Source organism: Raphanus sativus, chromosome 6 (assembly GCF_000801105.2).
Source record: "Raphanus sativus cultivar WK10039 chromosome 6, ASM80110v3, whole genome shotgun sequence".
In the NCBI taxonomy this organism is placed as follows: domain Eukaryota; kingdom Viridiplantae; phylum Streptophyta; class Magnoliopsida; order Brassicales; family Brassicaceae; genus Raphanus; species Raphanus sativus.
The window spans coordinates 52,875,859-52,897,782 of record NC_079516.1 but is presented as its reverse complement, the minus strand read 5'-3'; the positions used below and the strand labels follow the sequence as shown (position 1 = coordinate 52,897,782).

The 21,924-nt window shown below is 31.5% G+C and overlaps 4 protein-coding genes across 4 annotated transcripts; 1 reads left to right on the top strand and 3 right to left on the bottom strand.

Moving 5' to 3' along the window:
- Positions 1-4,739: 4,739 nt before the first annotated feature.
- On the top strand, positions 4,740-5,389 carry LOC108813742 (arabinogalactan protein 16). The gene is made up of 2 exons (XM_018586388.2): positions 4,740-4,990; positions 5,118-5,389. Exons 1-2 carry the CDS (start codon positions 4,876-4,878, stop codon positions 5,222-5,224), a joined length of 222 nt encoding a protein of 73 aa, XP_018441890.1. The 5' UTR covers positions 4,740-4,875; the 3' UTR covers positions 5,225-5,389.
- A 242-nt stretch (positions 5,390-5,631) lies between these two features.
- LOC108813773 (mitochondrial carrier protein MTM1) lies at positions 5,632-8,048 on the bottom strand. Its single transcript, XM_018586426.2, has 9 exons — positions 7,750-8,048; positions 7,589-7,666; positions 7,376-7,507; positions 7,115-7,174; positions 6,865-7,035; positions 6,599-6,784; positions 6,356-6,505; positions 6,203-6,261; positions 5,632-6,099 (listed from the first exon to the last, which is right to left on the bottom strand). The coding sequence occupies exons 1-9, from the start codon at positions 7,888-7,890 to the stop codon at positions 5,970-5,972; spliced, it is 1,107 nt and encodes a 368-aa protein (XP_018441928.1). The 5' UTR covers positions 7,891-8,048; the 3' UTR covers positions 5,632-5,969.
- A 2,835-nt stretch (positions 8,049-10,883) lies between these two features.
- Positions 10,884-12,537, bottom strand: LOC108810418 (ethylene-responsive transcription factor CRF5). The gene has a single exon (XM_018582532.2). It carries the CDS (start codon positions 12,225-12,227, stop codon positions 11,322-11,324), a length of 906 nt encoding a protein of 301 aa, XP_018438034.1. The 5' UTR covers positions 12,228-12,537; the 3' UTR covers positions 10,884-11,321.
- Positions 12,538-17,858: 5,321 nt separating this feature from the next.
- On the bottom strand, positions 17,859-19,259 carry LOC108810515 (NDR1/HIN1-like protein 6). The gene is made up of 2 exons (XM_018582624.2): positions 18,301-19,259; positions 17,859-18,189 (listed from the first exon to the last, which is right to left on the bottom strand). Exons 1-2 carry the CDS (start codon positions 19,059-19,061, stop codon positions 18,174-18,176), a joined length of 777 nt encoding a protein of 258 aa, XP_018438126.1. The 5' UTR covers positions 19,062-19,259; the 3' UTR covers positions 17,859-18,173.
- Between the last annotated feature and the right edge of the window lie 2,665 nt (positions 19,260-21,924).

Here is a 21,924-nt window from a genome sequence, read left to right as displayed (position 1 = left end):
TTATTACACTTTCTATAATTTTGAAAATTAGCTACAATAAATTATAATTTGTAATATCATTTAGGTTATATGGCAAGTGATAATGATTAGTTTTAGACTTAATTTTTGTTTTAGATCTAATTAAAATAATTAAAAATTATAAAAATTCGTCCATTATGTTATGTAGTTTATAAATATAAAAAAATTGATCAAACGTTATCATTCGTTATAGAATTTCAATAATTAGCTACCACAAATCATTATTTGTAAATGACTTATAAGACATATATGAACATTATAAGACATTAATAATTATTGTAAAACTTTATATACAAATATCATGTTTTATATAAGAATATGAATCATTTTATCAATTTCTATAAACTGAGTTCTATTAGTTATTTGTGTAGTATATAAATACAAAAGTAATTAATCAAACATTATTACACTTTCTATAATTTTGAAAATTAGTTACCATAAACTATTATTTAATATCATTTGGATTATTTAGTAAGTGATATTAATTAGTTTTAGACTTACATTTTATTTTAGATTTAATTGGCAGTTAAATTTTTTTAACCAATCAAATTATAACATTTTTCTTAAATTTCTTCTGTGATTGACACCTAAGAAAAAGTCACTTAAGTGCCTTATACATTCAATATATAGGAGGATTAATAATTATTGTAAAACTTTATATACAAATATAATGTTTTGTATAAGAATACGAATCATTTTATCAATTTTCTATAAATTGAGTTCTATTAGTATATAAATATAAAAGTAACTAATCAAACATTATTGTATTTTCTATAATTTCGAAAATTAGTTACCATAAATTATTATTTTAATATCATTTAGATTATTTAGTAAGTGATATTAATTAGTTATAGACTTACCGTTTATTTTAGATCTAATTGACAGTTAAAATTTTTTAACCAATCAAATTATAACATTTTTTATAAATAAAAAATAATTCAAAACATCTGATAAGTTTCTATAAATGACTTAGAACCTCTTACAATAATTTAAAACATCTGTTAAACCAATATAAATAATTTTATAAATGTATTTATAATTTTATAAATGATTTATAAAACATGCATGAAATTTATTTGACATTAAAGTTATTATATCCGGTACCGGACACAGTTTTATAATTTACAATGGAAAGAGATGTTGTTTTGAGTTTTTACATAATTTAGAGTGAAAATAAATATTATTTTGAGGATTATATCTAGTGAAAAAGGTTGAAGTTTTAATCTTCATTGACGTACTCCCTGCCTATCAATTGTAATAACAGAATATATTGTTAGTGATTCAACTATGTCGTGTCTGTATTATAAATTACAACATATATGTTTTTTTTTGTAAAAGATTACAACATATATGATTGTATATATTCAAGTTTAAGGATATTTTTGGGATTATAGATGAGGAATATGTAGTTAAATAAAAGGAAAAAGAATTAATTATAAGGATATTAAAACTGTATTACTGTTGGAAATTACTTAACGAAGCACACCAAATACCTTAATATTCAATCATTTTAAAGATTATATATTTTTTTTTTAAAAAAAATCTAAGGAATTGTCTGTTAAATAAATAGAATGTCTTAAACATAACTGATGATCTTTGTGGTCACTTAATATATAGTGTACCGTTCGGGTATTTCTGAACTTCGGATCGGGTTCGGATATTTTTTAGTTCGGATTCGGTTATTTCTGATCGGATTCGGATATTTAGATTTTGAAGAAAAAATATTAAATTTTTCATTTTTAAGGTTCTTGTATTTAAAAATTTAGTTTTCACTTAACTGAATTATTATTTTTAATAGATTGAATTATTAATAGATTTGGAGGTAAATTTCAAAAATTAATATTCATTAATTTGACTATTATTTTAGAATTTGGATGTAACTTTTGTTAATACATGAAACAAAAAGCTTGATATTCATTTTAAGTGAATATCAAATCATTTTTCTCCGTAATTATATGTATATTATATAATTTTAAAGTATGTGTAACATCAATATAAATATTTTAAATAAAATGAAAGATGAAAACTAGAAATATAATGGTAAATATATATATGTTCGGTTATTTTCAGATATCCATTCGGGTTCGGTATTAACCGTTCAGGTTCGGATATCCAATCTCTCCTAAATCAATACCCATTCGGGTTTTTTGTTATTTCGGTTCGGATTTTTCGGATCGGGTTCGGGTTCAGCTTCCTTCTGCATCACATGTTGTATGAAGCTTTTTGTATGTTTATATTAGTTACCCTTGAAAAATGCAACTTGAGAAAGTTTCACAATTTTGAAATTCGAATTTTTCTATCTTTTGAAACGGTAATCCTACCTTATTTCCAACTACAACATGCATGTTCGTGTGATATTTAAAAGATTACTAGATTATAAAATATATTATTTGTTTGTAATTATTGAATTTATTTATTTTAATTAAATTTTCTTTATAATAAATTCGACATAGAGTGTCTCTGATAAACTATGTATTTCTCTTGTTTGTATTATTCACTCTTCAATCAACATATTTATTTGGCTTGTTGTTAAAATAAATGATTATAGACTTTGATCTCTACACCTCCGCAGATGTATATTTTAAAAAATATGATGATATTTGTTTTTCATGTAATTATTAGGGTTTGGCAAAATGAATCTGAGGAACAGAACTGATACCAATCCGTAAATATAGTACCAAACCTAAACGTAAATTGATTAAATATTCGAATTATTCAAAATTTTGTTAGTTAGAGAACCAAATCGGATCCGAACTGAAGTATTCGTGTACCTGAATTTATCTAAAATTAGATTTATATACTTGTATATTAATTATTTTTATATTTAACGTATATGAAACATCAAAAATGATACTTTTAAATTGGTTTAAAATATTTGAAAATATATATAGATAGTCAAAAACAAATATCTGAAATAGTTAAAGTATATTCAAATCACAAAAAATACTTAAAATAATTATTGATTTCGTATCCAAAATTTTAAATCAAACCAATTGATATGTTAAGCTTAGGTATTCTGACATATGTTACTTAAATTTATAGGTAATATATTACTTTATTTATAGATTTTGAGAAATTTAAAATATATAGTGATTTAAAACTTTAAAAATAATTTAAATAGGTTATCCAAACCCAAACCAAACCCGCAAAGATCCGAATCAAACTCAAACAAAAATTTAGAAACATTCTAATAGGACTGAAATCTTTGACCTCGAAAACCTGAAACGCAAACCGATCAGAACCAAACCCGTATGGATGTCTGTATGTACCATCATATAAGTAATCATATAATTAATAGTATTTAATATGTATCATCATATAAATAATTACATATATTATATTTTAAAAAACTTAATATGAAATATAAAAACCATAATTTGAGTTGGTATTTCAAATTGGGTTTTAATATTCTTTTATAATGGACTTAATAACTTAAGTTCATTACTTTTTCTTTTTAATACTACTATTTTTGTTTCTAAGCAAAATTAATTCTTTTAAAAAGACTACAATCAATGTTTCCAAACACACCAAATCTTTTTAATACTCTTATCTAAGTATCCAAACACACCGAAATTGTACTTCACTTTTAATAAGATAGATTATATCTGAAACATATAAAATGATTGATGTTACTGATCTAACGGCTAATACCTCTAACGAGTTTGTCAAATAGTCACCTAATAAGATTACAGTATTACATCAATCATTAAACAATAATTATAAATATACGACAGATTACTCATATCTTATATATTCAACAGCCGACGTACTCCAAATTAAAATAGGTAAAGTATAATCATATACGTACTCGTCAAAATAATTATAAATTATGTGGCATAGAGTGGCACACTGTAAGCTGATCAAAGAAACTCGCTAAGATGATTCACAAACAATTAACCGAGCTTAATTTATTTATAATTTTTATGTTTATGTAAACTGAAACTACAGAGCTTATATTCTACATAAACAAGCATTGATTATAAATCTTTGAGGATTAAGCGAAAATCAAGCTGATCAACACCTACTAGCCGTTAAATCAATCAAGAAAAAAAAGGAAAAAAAAAACAACATAGCATAGAAAGAGAATCGAATCATCGGTTAAAAAGAAAAGAAACAAAGAAGTTGGAGACACTGTGGAGTCATGACTAACAGGTCCAGTTTGGCTGCCAATCTGTCAGTCAGCCCCACCATTACACTAACAAAAAAATGAAAAAAATAGAGAATTTTATTATTATTTAACAAAATAGCTAACAAACAAAAAATTATGAAAAAAGATAATAATCACACCACATGGCCTTCGTCGCTGTAAGTCTGTAACGTTATTAAACTAGCCGCCAAATTCATTTAAATATTTATTTTTGTTTTTGTTCTCTTTTTATTACAAGAGGTTAATAAACTTGTTCTAAAAAAAAAAACTGTTTCCCATGTTATTTTTATTTTTCGATCAAATTTAGTAGTTTTACCTTGTTATTTTTTAAACTTAAAACAGTACATATATTAATTTTTATCTCACGAAAGTCATATGTAAATGAGAAATAATTCTAGAAACAAAGCAAAATGTCAATTTTGACAAGGAAACTAGAAAAAGGAACAATCCAGGAAAAATCATATGCTTAGTTGACTGACTGGTAAATAAATTTGACCGGGCAAAAGACCGGTTATAACCGGTAATCACGAACCGGGTCTCTAACTATAAAAGCACACTCCCTAAACAATTGGTCTCCTCCATACTTCATCATCCTCATTTCCTCGTCTCTGCAGATACTCTCTCTCTCGTCGGAGTTTTTCATTTTCACCCTGCAGAGCTCGCGATCTTATTTGAACTCCTCGGATCTTAAGAGAGAGAGAGAGAGAGAGATGGCGTCGAGAAACTCCGTAGCCGGATTCGCGTTATTCACATTTGTATTCGCCGTCATCTCGTCTCTCGCCGGCGCTCAAACCCTAGCTCCCGCTCCAGCTCCCACCAGTGACGGTAACTATCTCCCTCCTCTCCTCGCATTTCCCTTCCAGATCTGAATCCCGTGAAATCTGGAATAACCGAGATCTAAAATTGGTAATTGACATTTTGGTTTAATTTGGTTAATGATGATGAACAACAGGGACATCGATAGACCAAGGGATTGCGTATTTGCTAATGGTGGTGGCCCTTGTCCTCACTTACCTTATCCATCCTCTCGATGCTTCTTCTTCCCTCTCCTTCTTCTGATTTTTCTTTTTTTTTTATCCTTCTAGTAGTTTGTGGATAACATTCTCTTAAAGACTGAGTCTCTCAAGGCTATTTAATTTGCTCATGATTTGTGCTACTGTCATGATTCCTGGAGATTGAATCTTTCTCTATTGTTTTCCATCAATCATATTGTTTGTTTGTTCATCCTCTTTTATTATTTAATTTATTCTTAGTTCATATATACATGTGTTGTTTATAGAAGAAGAAGCCTCAAAATGACAAGAGGTGGTTATGTCAATTTAATAAAACTCTGACCATTGTGTTTGAAGGTTCTGCTTCGAATGATGGGTGGGTTAGAACCGTTTATATTCACACACAAAATATATACATAAGCTTCAAAGGAAATTACCAGAAATTTTGACAACTACTACCAACTTTGAACAAAATTAACAAAACCAAAAGATTAGCATACTTCTAACTGCCATTGGCAATAAAGTTTTATGTCAAATAATAATAGTCCAGAATCGTATAGAATATCGCTCCCCAATTATTTATGACATTTCACATGTTGCATACCCCTCCCTCCTTGACCATTGAGTTATTGTATTCCTCCCGACAAGAATCTCGTGTCGTAAAACAATTAAATAATATTCAACTTTAGAAAAAAGACAAAAATTTCAAGGATTTTTTTTTTTTTGCCGTGTAGTAAGAACACTTCTTATTGAATGTAGATGGCAAAGACTTGTGCCATCCAAACGTAATCTTTCTAAGTAACAAAATAGTGTTACTGTTGGTGGAAGTGATGGAGTCCATACTTGACCACTTCGTAAAAGGAAACCACAATGGCTACAGATGGTCCTGCCCGTCCAACTCTAGCCCCTGCTCCACTAAACATCCCTCTCATTCCTCCATCCCTATTATACAAAATACCCCCAACATATAAAGATCTTTTAACTTTCTCCTAATATCAATAAGGAAACTGTCTAATGGATCTCTTTTTTCTTTGCTAACTCATACCTCCAAATCTCAGCCAAGGTTTGTCTTGTGGTCATTTTCATAGCTCTATCTATATTCTTCTGCATAACCAAAAAAACGTTTCAATGTTATTTGGTTAAGGAATCCGAATGCTATTTCAGGAAAGGTGAACTTATTTAGGTGTTTTTTTTTAACCTCTATTTGACGCCGAGTCTTTGCAACATCAAGTGGGCAAGTAGCAGCACCAGCAACCGCACCAGCAACAAAACCAGCAGTGAAGTTTGCACCTATTATACTCCCCGCCCTTGGTTCTTCACCCATGAAAGAGAGAATGCTTCTCCGTGTCTAATACTCGTAAAAACAAACAGTCGTGTAAGGACCAGTGTATAACAATAGCACGGCACTGAACGCTTTTTTTTTAGAGACAGATTTACTCACGGGCTCAAGTATCGACCAGCAGATTGCAGAGAAGGGAACGTCCCTAGCAAGTTGAGCACCAAGACCAGTCCACAACATCCTGTAATTTTGTCCATTACTTGAAGAGCCCTTGACTGGATTGACGGCGTCAACTAACGTCTTCCAAACGCCAGGAAGTTTCGCACCCCTTTGTGTTCCCTTAAATGCCTAAAAAAAAAAAACAAAAGAATCAATCGGTATCCATTGCTTCTCTTTGTACGAGTGATCAAGCCCCTTAGGATGATTACCTGCATCCGCGTCCTTGCCAACTCAACAGGGTAAATAGAGATACAAGCCAAGGAGCGAGCTATAGTCCCGGCAACAAGTGGGACATAAGGTGTGAAAGCTGGAGACTTCTCTGCCGTGAAATCCTCCATTATATTCCGGAAATAATCATAACAAGGCATGTAGATCCCAACCTAATCAAAATTAGAAGAAGTCACACCCCATGATGATCAATACGTAGCAGAAGCAAAAAAAAAAAGGAAAGGGACTCACGGTTGGAACAGCCAAGGCTAAACTAGCGTAAGTGCCTCTCCAAAGCCTAGAAAACCCTTCCTGCATAAAGTCGTTCGTTCCTGTGAAACTCTACCAATGAGTAAATACTGAACCAACACAAGACTTGCATAGTACTGTAGAGACTATGTTACATTACTTACACAATCAATATACATATCATCAACTTGTTAAAAAAAAACAAGGTCTCAATCGAAACTCTTTATTTGGCATCTTAGCAAGACAAGGCAAATGGTCTCTAACCTGTCGGATGATTTTGATGAACACATCAAGTGTTCCTTTGTACTGATGATCTGAGCATACAGTTGGAGAGCCAGTAATACGACACACCCCTGGAGAACTACTACTACTACCTCTTATTACATCATGTGCCACCTGTGCAGAAGATATGTAAAAATCAAATGAACAGAACCCATTTCAAAAAGCTAAAAGACGAAACAGCTTTATCAAACATACCGTGGAATTGGGTTCGAAACAACCAAGACGACATGAGCCTTGGTACGGAACACCTGCAGCCTGAGCTTGTAATCTCGTCTGCTTATTATTACAAAACAAAACAAAAGCTCAATCAGATTGTTCGCAATCCGAGAAATGAGCAGAGGAAGGAAAGTTGGAACCTTGACGACATCGAGAGGATTGACTATGACCGCCGATATAAAAGCGGCGCCGCCGGCTGATAAAGCTCTTTCTCCGAATCTCAAGCTCTCATTTACCATCGGTTTCAATTTCGAATCCAATTTCGCTTCTTCCACCATCATTTGAATCAATTCAATTTTCAAATCCTTCAGGTTCTTCCGTTACTTAAATCCGAAGATTGGTTGGTGCTCTCTCTAGGGCTTTCCAATTTTGCATGGGGAATCTAAAAAAAAAGGAAAGAAAATTATTCTGAACCTGATTCGTTGCGACGTTGTTGCCACTGAGATTAGATGATAAAAAATCAAGCAGACACGCCACGTTGCCGATGTTTTCAAACCTTTTGACCGCAATGCTTGCCGTTTTTTTGACCAAGCTCTGTTCACACTATGGGCCTTGTATGGGCTTTAACTCTCTCTCTCTTGTCTAGTGAACTAGCCCGGTAAATTAGTATGAGTTCTGTGAAAATTAAAGCTCGCTGTTTTTTCGTTTCTTGTTTGTAAACTCCGTTCCGTTCTTTAGAATTTCATTGATTAGAAGTTTTAAACCAAAGATCTCGTTGTTTTGCTTTTGTCTTTTTTTCCTTGAGAACTGTCTATTCATCAACAAGAAGAGGGTCTATAATGTTTTGTGAAGACAATTAAAACATGATATCTTGAGTAGAACCAAGCTGGCGAAACCAATAGTAATAAGTGGTATCTTTATATTTGGCCCAATATCACTATGACCATTTCACCAACTATTATAAAGACAGATGATCCGATCCATCACTGAACTAGTTCTTTTTCCTAACAAGGTAATATTATATATGATAAATAATACAGGATTATATTTATCATTGTATATTTGATGCATCTAAGTCAAATAACCTCCATTGGCTCAAACAGTTGCAGAAATAAGTCTCAAGTTGGACCCGGATTGGAGTAGGTGCAACGTGGAAATAAGAGTTTAACTTCCTGTCAGATTCGATAAAGATGCACCTAAAAACGCATAACGGTGTTCACATTCAAGATGCATTTAACTTGATTTGAATTTAACTTTTAGAAAAAAAAAAAGAGAAACAAAACTAAAGTATCTCGAGCCATAGCCTACACCTCTTGACGTGGGTTATAATCATAATGTTTTTAGGGTGTTGGCTGAGGATGAAAAATCTTGTCCAAATCGTTCAAAATTTATAATCATGAGTCGGAAGATATAAGTAAAAAAATGCTTAAATCAATCTCTACAAATTACAGTCCTTATGTTATAAAGTTTTAATTTACATCAGTTACTTTCATATTCAAATGTAATATAGATTAAGTGAACAAAGTTGTAGGAAAACAAAACACTTTGTGGCTTTATTCTTTGTTCTTTGCCTTGTTGCCTAAATTGACAACACGATGACAAGCCTTTGAATCTTTGATATACCAGATGATATTTCACAAGCATCTTAGTTTACCTACAAGAGAACCGACGTTAAACCGGGTGAGATTCAAGTGTAAAGCGTTTTGAGAAGGTATTTACTTAAAGAAGATCTTATGGGACCCAATTTAATCTCATTGGTACAGAGATTTTGTAGGCAACTTGTCTCACCTCTCAATTTGATTTGGGCCAACCTCTGTCTGATAAAGACATTACCTTTTCCAACGTGGTTCTCTCCATGGGCTTAGACCCACTTTATTTATTGCTCATCTATGTGAGATTTCTTTTTTTTTTTTGTGCACAAAATCTATGTGACATATATATTTCTTTTGAATTTTACTGCGGGAAAACGATTGGTTGATATTGTTTTAAAAAACACTTTTAATGGTACTGTTATTTTATTCTTTTAAAAACTATTTACAGAGCATCTCCTACCATACGCATTAAGTTAAAATTTCAGTTTTATTGTCTGAATATAAAGATAGTTAAATTGAAATCCTCCTGATAGATGAGTATTGCTTCTTTGCGAGAAGGAAGTCTCTCCATAGTCTAGTCGCACTTCGGGAAGCGAAATGGTCTGGTCCAGTTTTTAAAACACACGAAAGAGACAAATCTATTCAATTGGTCAAATTAAACCTCGAACGGACCAATACTGTTGTCATTGCTGTTTTTGGTGAATGGTCCTTTTTTATTTCTAAAACATCACAGTTCACAGACCCCTTTCTATTATTTTGAGTGTCTCGAATAAGATTTATTTTTCTTTTTGGCTTTGTCTATTTTGATTACACTCTCGTCACAATTGGAAAAAAAAATGATGAAGAAAAAAACATAGTTAGTAGGAACGCAACAAAAGTCTACAATGAAATATAAAACATTTCCAAAAGTAGGAAGAGAGTGACAGGTTAAAACCATGTGAATAAATAATGGCAAATTTACAAGACGTTTCTCTAATCATATTGAGAAACATCGTAATCTAAAGTTTGATAAAATAGAAAAAAATAATTAAATAAATCATGGTGGGAGACTATGGTTAACGACAAGATCATGAGAAGTCTTCGTCTTCATTGGAAGACTCTTTCCTTTAAATTTCCATTTCCAAAATAGAAGACTCGGTGGTCTTTGATACAAAGACATCTAAGTTCATGTCCCAATACATTGTCTTTCTCCTCTCAACACTGTTTCATTGCTTTTATCCCCTCGATTACTCTCCTTACAAGGTTGATGTATACCAAACTTTGTACTATTGCTTAGTTTTGCTGTTTGTGATCAATCAAATTAACTATTTGGATAGACCTGAATTTCGGATACAAGAAGTAAAACGTGTAGTAATCGGTTGTCTTTGAAATTTTGATGGTGTTAAAGTGGAGACAATTTGTAGGGTTAGATATGATTCAATGAGTTGGTTCTTCACATTAATGGGCATTGTTGCTCTGACACTTTGCCAAAAAGTTACATGAGTATATATATGTATAGTTGTATCTAGGTATAAAAAATAAAAAAATCTTTCATCATTTTGATAGAATGTTTAAATTAGATTTTTAGTTGATTTGGGCTTTGATTTGCATATGTTATTATAGTATTTCCGTTTTACTTTTCTTATTTATTGTTAGTAGTTAGGTCATACTCCGAAGAGTTTTGATTTGATGTTTTTCATGAATTAAGAGAAAAATGTGACATGTCACACAACAAAACCCCACACAGTGAGATTCATGGGAAGGAACAAAAGACAAAGATTTACATTTATTATAAGATACTAGTATAGTAGTAGAATTAATAGAATAATATATGCTCTATATACTTGCTTCCTTGCATAGTGGCAAACATACTAAAAAAATCAAAACACAACACAAACCTCCCCCGAAATCCCCAATTCAAAAACCCCTTAAAACTCTCACTAATTAAAAAAATCTAATCCTATATTTACTCGCAGCATAAAATTTAAAATCACGAATAATAAAATATAGAATCCGTTACGCTTCTCCGGGATCCCCTTCTTCGTCTTCCAAAAGATCGTAGCCGTACAACTTGGTCGAACAGGAAAAAAAGGGAAAACGGACGACCAAGATGCATCACCGTCGTTATCATCCAAACCCACTCATCACTCGGAAAGAAAAGAAAAAAACATAAGAGTTTCTTGTGGAGAATATTGTCACACTCAGTCGAATAAATGATCCTTGAAAAACTCATCAACATCCCACGAGCAAGAGCTCAGATCACCGATCACACCTAATGGAAAACCGTCCGACAAGTTGGAATCTCTAGTAGAGACTGTTTCGTCAAGGAACAAAGGATCAGGGGTAATTTCGGAATCCCAGAAACTATCTCTCGCGGGAAACAGTTCGGGCGGCAAGAAAAACGGATCGGGCAAGGAAAAACCCGCCGGAGTTTCTTCCTCGACGACGACGACGGGGGAGGCGGAGACTGTTCTGAGCTCCGTCGTCTCTTCGTCGCGACTAAACCGGAGAACAGAAGTAGGCGAACGCATGCTGTACTGAGACGACTCTCTCGCCGGCGAGACCGTCTCAAGGTCGATCGCCGTCGGAGGAGTCGAAGGAGGAGGAGGAGTCAGAATATTCGTCAGAGCGTTACAGCCTTTGATTCGAATCGCGGCCTTGTCGTAACCGATGGCAGCTTCCTCCGCCGTGTTAAACGTTCCGATCCAGATACGAGCTCCCTTCGAAGGATCGCGAATCTCCGCCGCGTATTTCCCCCACGGCCGCTGTCTCACTCCTCTGTACTTGACCGGCTTCACCGATCCGTGATCATCACCACCACCACCGTTCTCCGCCGCCGCCGGTTTCTTGCGTTTTGCTGCAGCAGCTCCTCCTTGCTTGTTGTCGCAGAACCTGATCACATCCACGTAACGTTTCACTCTCTTCCTCGTGGCGGCGGCACGGGACACGACTCTGTCGTTTTCCTCCTCGTCGCTGGAGGAATCGGTGGCGCAAGGATCGGTCACTGTGATTTTCACAACTTTGGGGCAGCCGTTGAAAGGTTGATCCGTTAGGGATGTGAGCTTCCGGTGAACCGTGTACTTTACGTTTCTCTCTCGGCTTTTCATCTTTTTTCTTGGAGTGATCGGAGAAGAGGAAGAATACACACAAACAAGAGAAGGAGAGGAGAGTAGATTTTGGATTAACAGTTACAGAAGGAAGGAAGAAAGAAGAGTCAAAAAGGCTACGAATAAATCGCCGTTTGTTACTTACTAGTAACATATCCCTTTTTAAATATATTCAGTCACGCCTTATTTATTGCTTTTTCCCATTTTTATATACTTCTTTTTTCATTTTTCTCACTTTCCTTATTGTTTTTTGGAAGATTTTCATTTTTCTAATTGTGAAATTTCCGAGAATGTTAAAACTTTTTAAATATTTTATTAAGGTATGTCATAATTGTGTTTTCTATTAGTAGTATTTGAAAAAAATGGCTTTTAAGTAGTAGTCATTAAGAGAGAGATTAGTGGCGCTTCAAACGACTAGCCACTTCTCTGATTTGTGAGCTAGACTATCGACACGTGGCGAAGCTCAGCTTTGGTTTAAATTTCCGGTTCTTTCTTCCTGTTAATGGTTTCATAGCTTGGTTTACAAGCAACTTTGTCGATCTCCACGCGCGATGCATGGTTCGTGTACACCCATGTTCTTGTGAGAAGAAATGGGCCTTCTGTCACGTGAGACTGGTCACAATAGTGTCACTCACACTGCTTTTGACCCACTACTATCATTATGAATTTTATGGTAATGATGTTTATGGAATGTTTTTTTTCAAAAGCTTTGGGAAAGGACGTTGTTATTATTATGATCTCGTCATAATTCGAATGCCTCTCTGATTATTTTAATTTTAGGAAATTATGATGTGTTTGCTTGGAGATCAAGTGACTGCAGCCCTGAATATTTGATTTCCATATTATAATTACAGTATTTGCACTATTCAGCGTTAACACTGGACTTGAATTAGGGAGTATTATTCTAATGATAGGTATTCTTCTGTATCTATATATAGTTATATACCAAGGGAATTAAGTCTATGATCAAACTTGGATGTTCTCTGTCCAATTTAAGTGTTACAAAAAACTTGGATGTTCTCACGAGTTAGTATAGAGATAGAAAAACTTTCCTCTAAATATTTCTCTTTATGTTCCACCGAAGTTTTGACCTACTCAGGTTCTTTTGTATAGATATGGACGTGGAGTCATGGATACATCTTCTTTCATAAGTTTTGTAATACAAATTGGGGGCCATAACCAATTCTTTCGTCAAAGTAGTTGTTTAATATAACGGTTTGAGAAGAAACACAATTAAATTTAAATTATCAGATCCTTAGTGGAACGATATATGGAGTATAATAATACATAATAAATTATGTAGTATGTTGGTGTGCGTTAATCTACTAATAGAAAATGAAAGAGAATCGAAAGAGAATTTGGACTAATCTTAATCTAAGGGTCACATGAAGAACTTTGTAGTGATCAGAAAAGAAGTTGCACGATTTTAGCTAAAGCATGAGATTTTGTATGTTAGATACATGTAGAATTGTTGTTTTTTTGTTATATATTTGAGGTATGAGTTGGTGTAGGTAGGAAACTAGATGATCTCTTGATTTGTTTGTTGTCTTTATGTTTGTTTAGTTGAGGAGAAAAACATCCTCACTAATTAATTAATAAGCATACAAATCTACACTTTTGCAGATTTACATTTCAGATATTAATTCTTTAAGTAAACAATATATAACATATATGTCGAGCGTTGTGACTAACAAATGTTTAATGGCACTCTTTATAATTTAAGGTTTAAAGTTGTGATTTTGAATTAACGGAATCAATGTAAACGGAATCAACAAAAGATATAGTTTGAGATTTTTCAACATTTGATAAGCGTAACAAAATAAATACGAATCTACACATATCCAAACTGATTTGAGAGAACGGTGATGGAGTCTCTCTTTGATCCCTTTTTATTTTTGTATGACCACTCGTCATTTTATCACTTGCTCTATCCTAATTACATTTACATTCTGTTTCAATTATTTAGAACAGAATGTTAAATTATTTCTAAAATATAATGCTAAATTTTTTACTAATTGAGAATGTACTCTAATTAGGATTAGAACAACTGAACAAGTGAAACATAATGTTCTCTTATCATTTTAAAAATATAATGTTAAATTTTTAATTATGTCCAGCTGACACACTTGAATGAAAATGTTACAGTACAGCTCTATCTCTATAATGATACATATGCAGGAATGACAGATTAAGTTACAGAGTGACTTTTTTCTTCTGTTAGAGCATCTTCAATGTCATTCTATTTTCTCCTCTATAATTCTCATAAAAATAGAATAACTCTATTATAGAGTAAATTTTGCTCTAATAGTTTACTCTATAATAGAGTTACTCTATTTTTGTGGAAAAAATAGAGTGAAACCATTATTTCACTCCATATTATAGAAAAAAAAATAGAGTATCATTGGAAATGCTCTTAGGACTTCTTCTTTAACTGTTTGGATTTTGACTTTTCTTTGTCAGCTGTTAGCTATTATACCATTAACTAATTGTTGAAGATAAACAGAGTAAACTCAACAGCATATTTCAATTTAACAGGAAGCTACATGTTGAATGAAGATTAGCTTATAGAATGTTGTATCCTTTAATACTTGTCTGTAAAATACAATCGAAAAAATCGCATAAAAAACCCTTAAAGTGTCATTTACTAGCACTTTAAACCTTAAAGTTTTTTCACTAACACTTTTAACTTTCAAAATGACATTTGTATCATAAAAAACTTCCAAATCAAAAAATTGACCGGTTCAGCAGGTAATTTTTCAAAAATAATTATTAAATTAATAAAATAAACAAAATAAATAAATAAAAATCCAAAAATAAATAAAATCGAAAATTCTAATAAAATTTACAAAAATGAAAAAATCAAAAAAATAAATTAAAATTTTAGAAAATTAAATAAATATATTAAAAATTAAATTATTTTCTAAAATATTAATAAAAATAACTAAAAAATTAATAATAAATAAGATTAAATTTAAATAGAGAAGAATTAAATAAAAAATCACAATTTTTTAAAAAATGGAAAATATAAATTCAAAATTCACTAGTGACGATGATGGTTTCTAACATAACCATTAACAATGACGATAATTGTCATATTTCCAACGATAGTTTCCAACATCATCTTGAAAATGACAAAAAAATCTTTTTCAAACTTTTGAATTTTCATTTTTTTTGAAATATATGAATTTTTATTTTTCTGTTTTTTTTAATTTGATCTCATTTAGTTTTGAATTTTAATTTTCTAAATTTTAATTAATTTCTGATTTTTTTCTAATTTTCTGATTTTTATTAATTAATATATAATTACATAAGAATCAAAAAAGTTAGAAAAAATTCCGAAATTAATTATTATTTAGAAAATTAAAATTCAAAAATAAATGAGATCAAACTAAAAACAGAAAATTAAAAAATTCATATATTTCAAAAAAAATGAAAATTCAAAAGTTTGATTTTTTTTTTTTCATTTTTAAGATGATGTTGGAAACTATCATTGGAGATATGGCAATTATCGTAATTGTTAATGGTTATGTGAGAAACCATCATCGTCACTTGTGAATTTTGAATTTTATATTTTCCATTTTTTTTAAAAAATTGTGAACTTTTTATTTAGTTCTTCTCTATTTAAATTTAATCTTATTTATTATTAACTTTTTAGTTATTTTTATTAATATTTTAGAAAATAATTTAATTTTTAATATATTTATTTAATTGTCTAAAATTTATTTTTTTTTGTAAATTTTATTAAAATTTTCGATTTTTATTTATTTTTTGGATTTTTATTATTTTTTTTTATTTTATTAATTAAATAATTATTTTTGAAAAATTACCTGCTGAACCTGTCAATTTTTTTTTGGAGGTTTTTAATGATACAAATGTCATTTTGAAGGTTAAAAGTGTTAGTGAAAAAACTTCAAGGTTTAAAGTGCTAGTAAGTGACACTTTGAGGGTTTTTTATGCGATTTTCCTACATTGAAGTGCTAGTAAGTGACCAGTTTACTTTTCACCAAATTATTTTGCGGAGCCTGCTTTAAAAAGCCATAAACCAACAAACACCGTTCTGTCAAACATATATCTCTGATTTAAGAAAGCACTAGATCATGACCCGCTCGATCGAGCGGGAGTCAATTTTTTTTTATCTTTGTTTCTACTAAATTTACTAAATGTTATACATGATTGCAATGTGTATTAATATAAAATTTTGATAAATAACAATGTGTACTAATGTGTTTAAATAAGTAATGTGTTTAATTACTAAATTTGATTTTTAAAATTTATGATAACGTGAAGTAGATTTTTTATATATATTATTTAAAATATATAGTGCTATATATTTTGTATTTTCAACATTTATCATATAAAACTTACATTGAGGTATTATTTATATGAAAATATGTGTAACATAATATATTTATATATTATATTAACATATCTACGATTTTCGCAAAGGCCATGCGCATCCGCACAGGTTTTATTTTTAAAATGTATTCTATATTGTTTAGTTTTATGTAGTATCGAGTTTGTATAATTCAATTTTGTGTTTAAAGAACAATATCAAATCTGTCTTTATGTAAAAATAACACTTTGCAAGCGCGAGTTGTGTCTTTTTATTGTAACACAAAATTTTATATAAAACTTATGTTTTTTGTACATTACGAAATTAATTTTTTAAAAATAACTATTACATAGTTCCAAAGTGAATTTTATCTATGAGGTCTAATATATTTTGTGTGTAATGGTTCAAAGCATTTTCGATATATATTATATTTCAGTTTGGTTTGTTTTTAGTATTATTGTATAAGTATAATACTATACAATATTACTACATTCTATACAATATATAAAACTATGTGTTATTTGTTTTAAAAAGTAGATTAGGCCCAACGTAGTTAAAGAATAGTCATATCTTTATGTATGTGTCTGTGACTTATCTACTTAATATTATTCGTACTAATAAAATTAAAATGCCCAATGAAAGTATACTGATCAATTTAAAATGAATTGTATAAGGTAATTCTAGAACGATTAATATTTTTAGTATTTTTAGTATCTATCTTATTTAAATCGACATGTAATAAATGTGAAAATCATATATGGAATATGGACAAAAAGAAGAATTGTATTTAAGAAAATACATCAATGCAAAGTTAGACTATAGTACGTATTATATACAAAGAATGATACATTTAATTTAAATATATGAGGTCCACCTTTAAGATCCATCAGAAGAAGTTGTAATGTTTCTGATTTAATAAGATAGATTTCAGCACAAATATCTCTTCGAGCCTCTTACTCTTCCGTCTTCTCCAATATTTACTGAAGCAAAATTGTAAAACCATGTTCAATATCCACTTTAACAAATTTTTGTAACTATGTTTACAAAATCAGCTGGACAATTTTTACATTAATCCTTTTAACAACTTTTAACAATCTTATAAACAATCTTATAAACAATCTTATAAACTATGTCTATACAAAAACTATGTCAAATCGACTAGTGGATTTTGTGCTAGTATTAGTGACATTGCGTAAAACATTCTGAACTTTAATTAAAGTCACAACAACACAAACACTTACGCTTAAACCACTAATCCATGGTAACTGAGAAGTTCTGTATTCGAATACTAAGCTCAACAACAAATTCCAACCGTTTAACATATACAAAATCCCAAATATACACAAAAAATGTCAGAAATATATTCAACACATTACATAATCCTTTCCTCCCAAAAGCGCACACCTCACACAATGTATCACTAAAAAAAAATCATGTCACACACGAATAACAACGAAACACTCTACATGTTCATCTCAATGTAGTCAATACTTGATCAAGGATATAAAAAAAATACACGTATCTACAGAAGTATAGTTTACAACATATATTCATAGAAATGTTAAAAGACTGCCGCCATTTTTCAAAATCACCCCGGAAGTCTTCCTTCCTCCTTACTGTAAATTCACCCTGCAATATATGAATATCATCATTCACTAACTAACACATAACAAAAGTTAAAACTTTCAATGTAACTAACGTTTAAAAAAAAGCGATCTTAATTGTTGTTAATCTTATTACCATTTGAGCGTGTTAAGGATGCATTTAGGCGAATCAGTATCAAGCTTGCTCAAACTAACTCCACCGCATCTCAAATTAACGGCGAGCATCCCGATCTTAACCCCTCCGACGCCTAATCCAACCTTCGTCTTGGCGACAACGTTAATCACCAAATCTCTGCTCTGAAACTTGGACGCGAGCCTCTTGGCCAGCACACTGTCCACGAGCTGGTTCTTCACCGACGTCTCCACTTTGACGCTCGTCGAGTTCTTCGGCCCTTGTCTGAACCCTTGGATCGTCGCGTCTCCCATGGAGGTCTCGTCGCTCCCGCTTCCGACGCTCATGTCGACGGCGGTGTCTCCGTAGTAGAAAACGAGCTTGGTGTTGGGGTTCCTCATATCGACGCGGGCCACGGCGGTGGCGGAGAGGGAAGATCCGTCGGAGAGTTTGAAGCCGTCGAGGCGGAAGGAGGAGAGGCTGAAAGTGGGGAGCTTGGGGTCGAACCAGAGGTAGAAGACGGCGGTGGCGATGAGGAAGAGGAAGACGAGGAGGAGGATGGTGATGCAGATGCAGCAGCAGCAGGATTTGAAACAGTTTCCTCGTTTTCGCTTTGGTCGGAAGGAAGAAGGCATACCACCGGCGGCGGTTTTTCTCATGGGTGGTGGTTGTGGTCTTGATGATGCGGCGGGTGGTGGAGGAGGAGGAGGTTGAGGAGAAGGCGTGTTTGGATCTCTGTAGCCTGGTGGTTTTTGAAGAACAGGTTTCATTGGATAATCTGCCATTTTATTTGATGATCGATCTCCTTGAAAACCCAAATTTCAAATGAAAGAAATATAATCTCTCTGTTTATTTATTTATTTATTTTTGAAGCGATTGATAGAAACCTTGAAATGGAGAGAGAGACATGATATGATGATTGCTCAGATTGGAAACTTGGTTTCTAAGAGAGACAGAGAGAGAGACAGAAACTATGTGTTGTGTTGTTGTTGTTGTTGTTGCAAATGGCGGAGACGTGAGGATGAGAATTCGTTTTGAAACCGATACTCATGCGCGCCGTTTTTTTCTTTTCTAAATGCTGACGTGGTCCCTCTTTTTGCTCTTTACCCACCATCAGGCTAATCATTTATTTTTTATACACATCCTTAGATTTGTAGCCAAATTAAAGAACAGAAGAAGATTTATCCATATTAGGCCTGGCATCCGGGTCTTCGGGTCGGGTTCGGGTCGGGTCTTGTCGGATCCGGGTCTTTCGGGTCCTCGGAAATTAGACCCATATGGGTATTTATAATTTTCGGGTCGGTTCCGGGTCGGGTCTTGTCGGGTCCGGGTCGGTTCGGGTCTAGAATTTTAGTACCCGTAAAACACATATAATATTCGGGTATTGTTCGGATCCGGGTCGGTTCGGGTATATAAAACCCCAAAAAACTCGAAATACCCAAACTGGATCCGAAAACTCGAAAAGTACCCAAAAAACCGTAAAAGTACCCGAATATTTACCTAAAATCAGACCTGAAAACTCAAAAAATATCTGAATACCCAAATTATATTTTCTGAAAATCTAAAATTACACTCAAAATTTGAAATTATACCCGAAAATACCAACCTAAAACTTAAAAAAAGATTAGAAATACCAAAATATACCCAATCACCCAAATATACCTAATATATAAAATAAATCTCGGGTATTTCGGGTACCCGATCGGGTCTCGGGTCGGGTCCGGGTCTTACCCAATACCCGCGGGTCCAAAATAAAAAGACACATATGAGTACTTATAATTTTTCGGGTCGGTTCCGGGTCGGGTATTTTCGGGTCGGTTCCGGGTCGGGTCCTCGGGTCCGGGTAAAATGCCCAGGCCTAATCTATATATATAATTATATATATATATAGCAAAACCTATTTCATAAACACATTTCTGATAGTGCTTTTGTATTGCAATTTCTTCAGTAAGCGTTGATGTGATATAGAAGAAACCTTTTTTTTTAATTGTTTCAGTCTTTCAAAGCTGAATGGTTTGTGTCTTTTCTTTAAGGAGACTTGTCGAGATTGATAAATGGTAAGAGCTGATGAGAAACTGTCTGATGCCAAAACGGCGTAGATATTTGGTGAATGTATGCTTGCCATGTACCAATACGACTCATTCATGATGCTATTTCTTGTTCTTCATGTCCCTCTCTTGTAGAGATTTATTAAAAACTAGATTTTGATCCGTCCTTAGAAGGACGGGTATATTTTTTGTTTTACATTTTTTTATAAATTTAATTTTTATATTTATGTTTTTATATACGTTTTTTTCATTATATAATATCAATATACTAAAACAGGAATATGACCTATTGATATATGTGTGGTCAAATTATTTTATGATAATTATTAAAACCTCTTATTAATTATTAATTATTTAAAAGGAATATTATACAAAGAAAAATATAAATATGATTAAAAAATAAATATAAAATTTTAATTTCTAAAATATGTAAAACAAAAAAATATACCAGCTCTTTTAAAGGCGAATCCGAATCTAGTCAATACTATTAAAATAGAAATATAACATATTGATATATGTATGATCAAATTATTTTAATACAATGATTAAAACCTCCTATTAATTATTTAAGAGAAATGTTATACAATGAAAAACACAAATATGACTAAAACATATAAATATAAAAATTAAATTTCTAAAAGAATATAAAACTAAAAAAATATAAAAGGGCGGGTCCAAATGTAGAAATCTATTTAAAACCCGTTAAACTAAAATCTGTAGAATATCGGATCATGATCATAATTTTTAATTTTAATTTTAGTTGTTTTGTTTTAGTTTTAATTTTATTTTTTAAAGAAACATAATTTTTATGTTTGTGTGTTTGTATAATCATATTCTGTATGATATGAATTTAATAGAATAAATAAATTTTGAGTATGTACATGTATCATATGGTAAGGCTTGGTCCTTTTGTCAATATTCAGTCAAAATTATTTGTTTTTTTTATTTGAACATAAAAACAGGAACATAGGGAAGGTTCGAACGGTTAACAATATTCGAAGCCCAAATTATCGTTTCATATGCCGAGGGAAGTTATGAACGGTTAACAATGCTCTAGATATAATTATATTATATTTTATGTAGTTATTTTTTAAAGTTAGACCCAACCTTTTATTAATTGGTCATAGAGGAGAATTAATAAAATAGATACATTTAAAATATACTTTTGAATCGAATAACCTATTTAAAACCCGTTAAACTAAATGAGGTTTAAAATTTTATAAAATTGAAAATAAAAATTTTCAAATAGTTTCAAAAAGTATTTTCAAATTTCAAAAAAAAAACAATTCGAAAAAGTTTGAAATTTTCTTTTTAATAAGTTTGAATTTGAGAACATATAATCTGAAACTATAAAAAAATAATTTTTAATTTATTATTTGTATTTATATATTTAGGGTATAAGAGGCTTTTACCTATTAAATAAAATATTTTGGCCATTTTTTTCTTATGATCTTTTTGTAACAAAAACTTAAAAATGTTATATTTAGGAAAATTGCCCAATTTAAAATTATCTAAATTATTTGATATTTTATTCAAACAGTCCGATTTAAAAAGTTGATATAATTATTTATTTATTTATAAACATAGTTATTAATACTAC